Source organism: Nuphar pumila, chromosome 6, assembly GCF_984573655.1.
Source record: "Nuphar pumila chromosome 6, dmNupPumi1.hap1.1, whole genome shotgun sequence".
NCBI lineage: Eukaryota > Viridiplantae > Streptophyta > Magnoliopsida > Nymphaeales > Nymphaeaceae > Nuphar > Nuphar pumila.
The window spans coordinates 86,047,006-86,058,912 of NC_143254.1; the positions used below are offsets into that span (position 1 = coordinate 86,047,006).

The window sequence follows — 11,907 nt, forward strand, 5'->3', positions numbered from 1 at the left end:
AATAATTAACAAGTTCATGTGTACCCAAAACTAATTATTTTTTTAGTTTTTATAAAATTAATTAATAATAATTATCAAGTTATTATTTTAATTTTTTATATTGATAAAAATTAATAAATAGCTCAGACCCATCGGGCTGGCCCGGTAGCCCATGGATTGACCCGAACCCAGCCCAAGCCAGGTTTAGGTATGATAGCTAATGGGCCCAAGCCTAAAACCTTGACCCAAACCCAGCACATAACAGGCCTAAAACCTTGATCCAAACCCGGCCCATGTCAAGCCGTTGCCCACCCCTACTCTCATTTATTTTAAACAGTTGTGCAACCTTTAGGTGAACAGCTACAGTGGAATGATGCTGGCCATCCATGTTTGTGCATGTTTTTATGTACTGCCACCAAAGATCTCAGTTCTGCTGAGACCTTTAGTGGCGATCGAAACCATAGCTAACGCTCATATGGGATGCGCCCAACAATAATAAAAATGTTTTTTATGACGGTCCAGCTAAAAGGTGTTTTGCACGTTTTTTTTTATGTTCTTTTCGGTGTTTTTTCAGGGAAAATGTTGAGCGCCCATCACTCTCACTAAGGATTCTCAGCAAAACTCCACTCTTTCATTGCATCGATGTGGATTACCTCGAGAAATAGCAATAGAGCTTTTTCAGACATTTGTAATTCGTCTAATCAGACAAAAATCTTGCTACCAACACAGGACTTGCCAAAAGTAAAAATTCGGGACAGGGAAATTATATATATAGGTGCTCCTGGAGCACCCTATCATTACTGCTTATTTTACATAAAACCCTTCCGTTGCTTCACAAATACGAAAAAAAAAGGGTTGATTTCCAGCAGACCTTATTCCCTAAAGCATAGAAGATACTTATTGTAACACCGAGCCATCAATTGGGATTCGAGTTTGGGTTGGGTGGGGTACTGGGTACAAACCCGAGCAGTTGACAGCCCTACAAATAAGTCCTATCCAGGGTCTCTATGAATGTGGCAAAGAATATCGTCCGAATATTTGCTCTATCAAAAATGGAAAAGAAACGACCTCCAGTTGGAGGAGGGTCTTTTATTTATTCACTCCCATCAGGATACAATGTGCTCCATAGAAATCATAGCCTAGCTTTGCGATGAAGAACATTAACACCACAAGAATCCCCAAAAGAGTTCTGGTCTCTGGTTTATGGATCCTCTCTCTCATATCAAAGTTGAAGAACCATGAAACCATATCTTTCCGCACTTTGCTAACCATCTTTAGAAGCTCCTCCTCCCAAGGAAGGACTGAAGCCACAAAATCACGGCATTTGGAAAGAAATTTCTGAGACTTCTTTCCCTCCCTGTTTTCCTCCTCTTCGATCTCTTGTTGATCACCATCCACGCCAGAATATTTATCTTCCAGTAGAGCCATCACGGTGCTCAACATAGACTCTCCAGATGAATGGATGAGCAAACCGAGTGCCAGCATGACCATCACATTACAAATAGAAGCCAGTGCACCGTTTGGCAAGGCCTTGGCCATAGCACCAATCAGAAACAGAAAGAGAAGCACACAAGCCATAGTGTTCAGGGTGAAATAGAACCATGCCATGAGAGGCCTTCTCCATTGAGCTAAAGTTTTTCTCACAACACGCTTGAGTGCCATTGGCCTCTGCGAGTACTGGGCGATGATCGCGTATGCGATTGCCGACGCTAGGAACAAGCAGGTAACAAACACAGCATAGATGTAAAGAGCTTCCATGCCTATAAAGACAAGTATGCTCTGGTGGATCTGTGCAGTGTCTTGGCTAACATGGGGGAGGAGGGGGAGTTTGGATGCCAACTCTTGAGCCAACAGAGAGAAAGCATGGTTGGCACTGAGCACAACAAACAATACGGGGAAGAGAGCTGAGATCGATATACAGGATAGCAGCTTCCACTCCATAGCTTTTATCGCACGATGGGCATCCAAAAGGTCCAAGCCATTGCATTTATAGGGCAGCTTCTGATTTGTGCTGCCCTATTGAGGGACGACTTGGTCCACTTCTCTTCAGTCATCGATGAGGGCCATAATTTCTCGTGAAAGTTCAGATGCAATGCCTGGGATGAAAGGGTCAGCATATTCAAGTTTGACAAGGTCATCATATAGTTGACACGGCCATCTCTTATTTTCATTCATTAATCCTCCTTTTTTATTAAGTCATTGAGGTGGAACGTACACACACACACACACACACACACATATATATATATATATATTAGAAATCATGTTTCGGATCATGTGATTACAGCATACATGTAGGTTTTTCAAGACCTTTAAAAAACAACTGCTTATAATGTATCAAAATTTTATAACTTAAAAAATCCTATTTTTATGTTCAAAAAACATGATTCCTATAAAATAAAATATGTTGAATATAAGGTATGATTGAAAAGATGCAACCTGCAACTATGATTTTTAGTATGCGGGAGTAGGTTCTGCCGGAGCTGGCATATAAGGCGTAACTTCAAATACCTAAAGTGTTCAACATTGCGTGGGATACCTGCGCGTTGCTGATCGCTAATGGTGGTCTCTCCTTGTTATATAAAGACTATACTGACAGTGGAGTCACCCTCCGTAATCCCATTGGGGTACTTACTCCAACTTACTTTGCAAGCCTAATTCTACGGCGATTGAATATTCAGAAACTTTAGACAGCCATGAAATTTTATAGAACCCCTAAAGGCCACAAGGGTCACTTTGTCGTGTAGAGTCATGTACACACCTACTGCAATAGAACGATTTTTCTTTACATTGAGACAAAAATTGCCAATGGAAAGATGAAACGACAAATAGAGCAGACCTCATGACCTTGGACAATCTCCATCAATAATAGAAATATTCCCGTGGGCCAGTGGTGAACACTGAAGTTCCGGGCCATGCCTATCACCTTAGTTGACTTGACCCCAAAGGGATGGAGGTGGATCATGTAATATGCTAGAGCACAAACTTTTTGTATATTAAAATCGCCACCATCCGTAGCCTTCATCACCACCATTCATCGTGTAAACAGTGGGGCCCACAAAAAAAGCGCCGATGCCACCAAAAACATCAATCGGGCCTACCACACCAAATCTCCTTGTTGATGTGTAAACCCCCAAGGGTAAAAAGATTTTGGTGTGAAATAATGCCAACAGTGATTTACAGGATAGCAGATCACATTGCACCTGATCCTTGCTCTGTTGCTCATATTCTTTTAAAACAAGAGTCTTGACTCCCGAGAGAACGGGCTGATCAAAGTGATCGGCCGAATCACGGGGAAGTGCTATAACATCTCCACCGTCCATTAATCTCATCTAACCATCATCGGTGCAAGTGGTGGGCCCCTTCATTGAGTTGCCGACTAAGTTATCATTTGTGGCCATGACAGTGGCTGTCAACAGTGGCGTAGCTATTTGCTGCAGTCAGGGCTACAACTATTAATAAAAATTTATTTCATATGGACGAATCAAACTATTTGCTGCAGTCAGGGCTGGGCTACAAAAATGGATAAAAATCTATTTCATATGGAATCAGGGCTGGGCTTTAAAATTTTTTTTTTTTTTAACTGTTTCTCGCCCCCCCCCCCCCCCCCCCCCTCCCCAGCTACGCCTTTGGCTGTCAATAACAACAATAGAAGGTAGGGGGCGTTAATGCATTTCCCACCGTCAACTGACTGATCATGTGATCCCTGCTCTGAAACTTTGTACACAAGGGCGCGTCAACTTGAGACTTGATCGTGTCATATGATAGGACCCTGTCATATGCTAATACAACGATATGTGCCCCTTTTAGGGATGGCAGTGGAGCGGGAGGAAGTGAGGATCTGTCCGAACCGTCCCGTTTGGGGCAGGGATGGAAGACATGAAACGAGAATGGAGGTGAAAATAAAATCTCATGCGGGAATAGACTTACACTTTTTCCTGTCCCGCCCCGTCCCCTGGTTAGTAAAATGACTAAATACCCTTAGTTATTTAATAAAATTATATATAACTCCTATATATATATATAACTCCTATATATATATATATATATATATATATATATATATTCTTAATACTCCATTTCTAGCTTAAAACTATCATTTAGGCTTCTTAAGTTCTCTTTTTTTTTGGTCGTTGTGGTAAACCATTTTGGCAACCTTGTGCTGCTATGTGTGACAACTCAACCCTCTCAGTGGCTCGGCCTTTTCTTATCCTCCTTCTAACGAACACAATGGTAGATAGTAAATTTCATGAGATGCGAGAACGAAAACTTGGGCAGGACGGGAATGGAGATGGGGACAATAAATTTGATATGAAGTGGAGGTTGATCATGCATAGTTTATTCATATTGTTAGATATTTTTATGCATGGTATTGTACGAAATTAGTATTAAAAGCCTGTGTATAGCTGATGGTTATGCATTGTCCTGCAAGATCGCATTTAATCACAATTAAAGAAAAAAAACAAATTGGGACCCACTTGTGTTTTTGAAAAAATTTAGTTTTCGTTAACAGGTTTTCAGAAATTATTTTTCTAAAAAGAGGAGGTTTTGTGAAATTCTTGAAAATCAAAATACTCTTTTAAAAAAAATTAAAAAGCCCATCTCAACCCTAATTATCATTATAAATAATTGTTTTAGAGTTAGAGGAGGGCATCATCCCTCATAGAGAATCATGCCCGCCCCCCCTCTAGCCTCTCTCTCTCTCTCTCTCTCCCTTTTCCCTTTCTTCTTCCCTCTTTCTTCTTTCTTCTCCTTTCTCCTCCTTCTTCTTTTTCCTTTTTTGGATTGGAGGTGTTGTGATACATGTTAATAGAGGAGGGAAGTCCGCTCTGTTCTCCCTAGTCTGTCGAAGGCAAACCCAAGGTAAGCCTCTTCTCCCCATTTTCTTTAAATTCTTATTTATCATAGTTTGTGGCATAGGTTAGTTTTTTTTTATTAAATTATTTTATGCATGATAGTTTAGTTTTTTTTATTTATTAAAATAGAAAAAATACAAAAAAAGGGCTGAGTTCAATTTCAGATATGGCTGATTGGTCAGTCTACCAGATCAGGCCAACCGAATGTCTGCTAGCTACAGGCTAGCTCAGAGCAAATCCAGCCCAGATCTGATCGGCTGATCAAATCTTCTAGTGCAGATCCGATCAACAGATTAGATCAGGTCATGCAAAAGCTCAAACTGATCTGACTCGATCCGATCATCCTATCCAAATCAGACCATATCAGTCCAGCCTAATATTTTTGCTTTAGATCTGATCGACCAACAGTAGTGCAGACTCAATCTATAATTTTTTTATAAAGCCAGGCAGATCTGCCCGCATATTTTGGCCGAGCCAACCAACGTGATAGCCAGTTGGTCCGGCCCTAATCAGGCCAAATCTGATCTGCCAACACAGACCCACTCTTGGGCTGACTGTCACACTTAGATCTGCATCCAACTAGATTGCCTAGCAGACTGTCAATCGATCTGAGCACTATCAGACCAAATCAGGCTTTATCTGCTAGCTGAGCAACAACAACCTAGACCCTATCTGCCTAAATCAGAATCAATCTGCAGTTTTTTTTAAATATAAAGCCAGGCAGATCAGCCAACATATCAGGCCAGATCATATCTGTTTGCATATTAAATCGACGATCGAGCTTGTTGCCATTCCAGCCTGAACATTGTTTCTTTTTATTATTTACTGGTTAGCAGCCTACTGTCGATCGTAAGGTAAGTAGATCAGGCTACTTGCAGTGCAGCCTGATCAATTAGTCAGATTTAGCCAGCATACTAGGCCTACTCAAATCAGCCTATCAGGTTGTGGCCGACCAGTCTGTTGCCATCTAAAGTCTTGCCTAATTATTTTTGCATATCCGATTTGTTGATCAGATCCTAGCAAGGCGCGGTTGCATTTGGTTTGTGTGTTTTTGTTAGTTTATTAGTTTAGTGTTAGATCTTAGTGTAGTAGATTTAATTGTTATTTGCTTGCAACTAACCTTAACTAGATTAGATAGTCTAGTTATTTTGTTTTTTTGTGGTCTTGAGTTTTGCTGGTGGGTACGAGCCTTTAGATTTCTATTGAAACACGACAACAAGGACCATGCATGTGTGGATAACGAAAGCTAGATCACGAGTAAAGAGAGCCCTACAATTTTTACTTTTTTTATTTTTATTTTTTTTAGGGCCTCGGGCCGTTTGATTCATTGGGTTGTAATAATTTTATTTCTGCTCAGACCTTTGTAATAGGGTTAGTGTGATTTATTTACATTTTATTTAAGGCACTAAAGATTATTTTGTTTACAGTACAAGGTTCTAATCTCGTTCCCTGAGTTCGACCCGGACTTCACCATTAGTATGAATCGGTTAATTTAGAATTTGATGCACGGTTTGCACTGACAATTTTTTTTTTTAAAATACCTTTTAAAAAAACTTTTGAGAAAAGTTGCATCAAATTTTTGGCACCGTTGCCAAAGAACGGCGATTTAAGACTAAGTACTCACTTTATTGCCTTTATTTTACGTATATTTAGGATTGCTAGTTTGCTTTTGCATTTTTTTTAGGATTGTTTAGTTCACTTTTGTTCATTAATTAGGACTGTTAGAACCACATTAAGTGCAAACTATAGAGCCAGTTTATTTTTTTTGCATGGCCTACCTACTAGGATACCATTTTAGGTAATCGAGTATCTAGTTTGCTTTCAAGCTCTATATTTGCATTTGAGTGGTGTTTGTTTATTTCCAGCATTATTTTTCTATTTGCTTCATGGTGTGACTTGATTACGATTGCATGCTAGTTTAATTATAAAGCTCCTAGGATGATCCATGTACCGGGTCTCAATTTAATCGTGTGTGCAAGGGTGATGTTCTTCAGGCCTTCAATTTATAGATCTTGTTGAGAAGCCTGAATTAATCCTTAGAAGATCCCGTAAAACCAAACCCATGGCTGAAGAGATTTCTCTAGTTCATCCTTTGAGGGAGTACTTTGTTTCTAAGGAGTACAATCTCGTGTCTTGCATAGTGAGACCTAATATAGGCGCACCCCCATATAAGATTAAGGTCATCGTTATCCAAATGTTATCATCTTTTTATGGAGTTAGTAATGAGGACCCTTACCGTCATCTTGATGATTTTCTTCATATTTGTTCTACTGTTAGGATAAACAATTTTGAAGATGAAGCACTTAGGTTAACTTTATTTCCGTTCTCCCTCAAAGACAAAGACAAGCATTGGCTGAAGTCTTTTGATACTGTCTAAATTACCACTTGGGATAGTATGCAAAAAGAATTTTTAAAGAAATATTTTCCAATTGGTAAGAAGAACTAATTTTGCAAGGCTATCATCAGTTTTACGTAAATTGAGAAAAAAATAGTTTCATGAGACGTGGGAGAGGATGAAAGATCTTCTCCGAAAGTGCTCCCATCACTAGGTGCCCAAATAGCAACTGATGCAATACTTCTACGATGGGTTGATCGAGAAAAAACAACAAATGGTAGATATAGCCTGTGGAGGCATATTTATGCTCAAGAGTGAGGACAAAGTGTGGGCCTTGTTCAAGACCCTGAGTGAAAACTCTATGTACCATGCATTAGCCTCAAGAGCAGAAAGGGAAACAACTGTCATTGTTGGAGAGAAGAAAGCTGGTATGTAGGAGATAGGGACAAACCTTGAGTTGCAAAACAAGGTTGATTTTCTGACCCAAAAATTGGATCAGTTATTGTCAAATCCCTCTCTAGCTATGCAGGTATGCACGCTGTGTGCTAGCCCAACACACCATGTGATAGATTATCCTGCGGTGCCAAAATATCTTGAATTTGTGCAAGAACAAGTTCAGGTGGTACAAGGTTTCACCAAGCCCACAAATAACCCATTTTCCAACACCTATAACCTTGGCTGGCGAAACCACCCCAACTTCTCATGGAGAAATCCACAACAGAAACCCCCTACTCCTCCCCAGACAGGTTAGGCCAAGTGGCTATCAATCAAGCTACCAAAGAACCAACTTTCCCTAGACTCAACATATGTTTAGCCAGCCTTAGTCTGAAGAGCCTACTTCTAGTCAAACCTTTGAAGACAAAATGCTTTAGGCTTTTGCTAACATCAAGACAAATTTGAACTCCCACACCCAGTCAATAGTGAAACTAGAGACACAGATGGGACAACTTGTCGAGGCATTAAGCAAGCATAGCGAGGGGATGCTCCCTAGCCAACCGATAGTCAATCCTAGGAGAAAGAAACTTGTCCATGCCCTACATATGACTGACTCACACCAAGAGCAGGCTAAAGCGATCACTACCCTTAGGAACAGGAAGGAATTTTATGTTACAAGGGAGACTACTGAAGAGTTTTAGAGACAAACGAGTGATTAGTCAGTCCCCTTAGATTCACTCCAAAAAAGTGGGAGGGATTTACAACCTAAGCCTTTCAGATCTTATATACCCAAGGCTCCCTTTCCTGAAATACTGGAGAAGCCCAAATATTTTGGCAAGCAAGGGGTGAAAATATAAGAGATGCTTGAGATATTCAAGCATGTTCATATTAACCTTCCCTTGTTTGATGTTATTCAACAGGTCACTGCATATACAAAGTTCTTAAAATAACTTTATACCCATAAGATAAAGTTGAGGTCCAATATACCTAAAAAGATTTACTTAACTGAGTAGGTAAGTGCAGCGTTCCAACACCAAACTCCTCCCAAGCTCAAGGACCCAAGGGCTTCTATTATTTCATGTGTCATCGGAGACATCACTGTTGAGTACACTTTGCTCGACCTTAGGGAAAATGTGAACATCTTGTTAGGTTTTTTCTATGACGCATTCGGGTTAAAGGAGATGAAACCTATACCTATGACTCTGCAGTTAGCAGATAAATCAATCAAGGTCCCACGAGGGATTCTTGAATATGTATTGGTTAAGGTGGAAGATTTGTATTTCTCTGTCGACTTCATTATTTTGGATATGGAGGGAGTTGATCATGTTAGGCAGATGCCTATCATCTTAGGATATCCCTTCTTTGTTGCAGCCAATGCGTGCATCAATTGCTGCCCAGGAGCAATAGACGTATCATTTGGCAATAGGAATGAGGTTGAATATTTTCAATGCTACGATAGGCCCTACAGGCAAGGATGCTTGCTTTCAGGTTGATTTGGTTCAAGACCTGGTAGAAGCAGAGCCTCTTTAATTGTTGAGTGATCCACCTCAAGATGAGGATGATAAATCACTTAGAGAAGATAGCATGGGATTAATTGATAGATTGTCATGTGAGCTTAATTGGACCTGGCACTTTGAGCCCCTCCCAGATTTGGTAAAGCAACCTGTCAAACCTTTGATCAAGAATTTGCCTAATCTTGAGTTGAAGTCATTACCAGCTTCTCTTAAGTACGCCTTTTAGAAAAGGAGCAAACCTTGCCTGTTATCATTGTGGTAGACCTGACAAGCACTCAAGAATGTCAGTTTTTGTAGGTTTTGCGAGAGCATAAAGTGGCAATAGGATGGTCTGTGACAGAACTTAAAGGGATAGACCCCTCCTTCTGCATGCATCAGATCATCATGAAAGAGGGTGCTAAACCTTCTAGAGAATTGCAAAAGAGGTTAAACCCCCTCATGAAAGAGGTGGTGAAGAAGGAAATAGTTAAGTGGTTAGACGATAGGATTATATATCCTATCTCCAACAGTTAGTAGGTGAGTCCAACTCAAGTCATCCGTAAGAAATCTAGGCTTACCATGATCATTAACGATAAAGGAGAAAGTGTCCCAATGAGAACTACAATAGTGTAGCGAGTGTACATTGATTAAAGGAAGTTGAACAATGCAACACAAAAGGATCATTTTTCATTATCATTCATTAATAAGATTTTAGAGCGGCTAGCAGGTCATAGATAATTTTGTTTCCTGCATGGATATTTAGGATACAATCAAGTGGTCGTTCACCCTGAAGACCAAGAGAAGACCACGTTCACTTGTCCATATGACACCTTTGCTTTCAGGCGTATGTCGTTTGGCCTCTATAATGCCCTGACAACTTTTCAGAGGTGCATGAGGGCTATTTTCTCCCATATGGTGGATGACGTCGTAGAAATTTTTATGGATGACTTCTCAATATATGGCTCATCATTCGATGATTGTCTTCAAAAGTTATCAAGAGTGCTCAAACGATGCATGGAGACCAATATTGTGCTCAGCTAAGAGAAGAATCATTTTATAGTGAAGCAAGAGATTGTTTTAGGACACATTGTGTCCGAGAAGGAGATTGAGGTTGATAAAACGAAAGTGGAGTTCATTGCAAAACTTTCTTCGCCGACCTCTGTGCGACAAATTAAATCATTCCTAGGGCATATAGACCTTAACATGTGATTCATAAAGGATTTCAGCAAGATTTCACGACCACTCTATAACTTGCTATCAAAGGATCAACCTTTCAATTTTGAGGATGCCTGTTTGAAGGCATTTCTCACTATGAAGGAAGCCCTGACCACAACACCCATCTTGAGATCTCCTGACTGGTCATTACCCTTCGAAATTATGTGTGATGTGTTTGACTATGCGGTAGGAGTCATTCTAGGTTAAAAGGTTGAACGAAAATTGTATGTTATTTACTACGCCAGTAAAACTCTCTCTGATGCCCAGATGAATTACACTACTACAGAGAATGAATTGTTGGTTGTGGTGTTTGCGTTAGAAAAATTTTGATCATATTTATTGGGCTCAAAGGTCGTTGTTTACTCATATCATGCCGCTATGTGGTACTTGATGAGTAAAAAGAACATCAAACCATGTCTCATCCATTGGATTCTGCTATTGCAAGAATTTGATCTTGAAATTCGAGATAAGAGCGGATGTGAAAATCTTGTAGCATATTATTTTTCCAAACTGACAGTGGAGTCATCCAATGATTAGAGACAGATAGATGACTCGTTCCCGGATGAGCAAATTTTGCATGTTAAGTGTCTTCCTTGGTTTGCTAACATTATTAACTATTTGGTGACCAAAAAGTTCTCTGCCCATTGAAATAAAAATAAAAATGATCAATTTTTGGCACAGGTGAAACACTATTTCTGGGAGGACCTAGAGCTATTTAAGTTATGCGTGGACCAAATGATTCAGATGTGTATCCCAGAAGAGGAGAGTGAATCATTCTTGACCTTTTGCCACTCCCTGGTCTGTGGAGGTCATTTTGCCAGTCGAAAGACCACAACCAAGGTCCTCTAATCTGGATTCTAGTGGCCTACATTGCATAAAGACTTACACGAGTTTTGCAAGCAATGTTTGCGGTGCCAGTAGACAGGAAACATTTTCAAAAGAAATATGATGCCCCTGCTCCCCATTTTGGTTGTTGAGATTTTTTATTTTATGGGTCCCTTCCCACAATTATTTAAAAATGTTTATATTTTGGTGGTAGTTGATTACGTGTCCAAATGGGTCGAGGTCGCGGCCACCCAGACCAATGATCATAAAGAGGTGCTTAAGTTCATTAAGCATAATATCTTTAGTAGGTTCGGAGTTTCGCAAACAATAATTAGTGATGGGGGTAAGCATTTCAATAATATACAAGTCGCTTCCTTACTTAAGAAGTACTCAGTACATCATTAGATTGCTACACCATATCATCCACAAATCAGTGGCCAGGTCGAGATCTCTAACAGGGAGATCAAGCATATTTTGGAGAAGATAGTCAGAACAGACTGCAAGGATTGGTCTCAACACTTAGATGATGTTTTATGGGTGTATAAGACTGCCTTTAAGAACCCTATTGGAATGTCCCCCTACCGGTTGGTATTCGGGAAGGCATGTTATCTCTCTATTGAGTTGGAACATAGGGCCTATTGGGCTATAAAGAAATTCAATTTTGACATGGCCCAAGCCAGCACACAACGCAAGCTTCAGTTGAGTCAGCTTGAGGAGTTGTGAAATGATGCGTACGAGAGTGCCAAAATTTATAAAGCTTGAACCAAAA

At 40.1% G+C, this 11,907-nt stretch overlaps 1 protein-coding gene across 1 annotated transcript; it reads left to right on the forward strand.

Annotated features, from left to right (window-relative positions):
- The first annotated feature begins 8,465 nt into the window (after positions 1-8,465).
- On the forward strand, positions 8,466-9,098 carry LOC149835024 (uncharacterized). The gene is made up of 2 exons (XM_090009506.1): positions 8,466-8,525; positions 8,619-9,098. Exons 1-2 carry the CDS (start codon positions 8,466-8,468, stop codon positions 9,096-9,098), a joined length of 540 nt encoding a protein of 179 aa, XP_089865632.1.
- Positions 9,099-11,907: the final 2,809 nt, after the last annotated feature.

Excerpts from the sequence above, each read along its gene's own strand:
- LOC149835024 (XM_090009506.1), top strand. The coding sequence starts at position 8,466 with ATGCTTGAGATATTCAAGCATGTTCATATTAACCTTCCCTTGTTTGAT. Across the intron at positions 8,526-8,618 it reads TGTTTGATGTTATTCAACAG|GTAAGTGCAGCGTTCCAACA; the intron begins GTCACTGCATAT and ends TTAACTGAGTAG.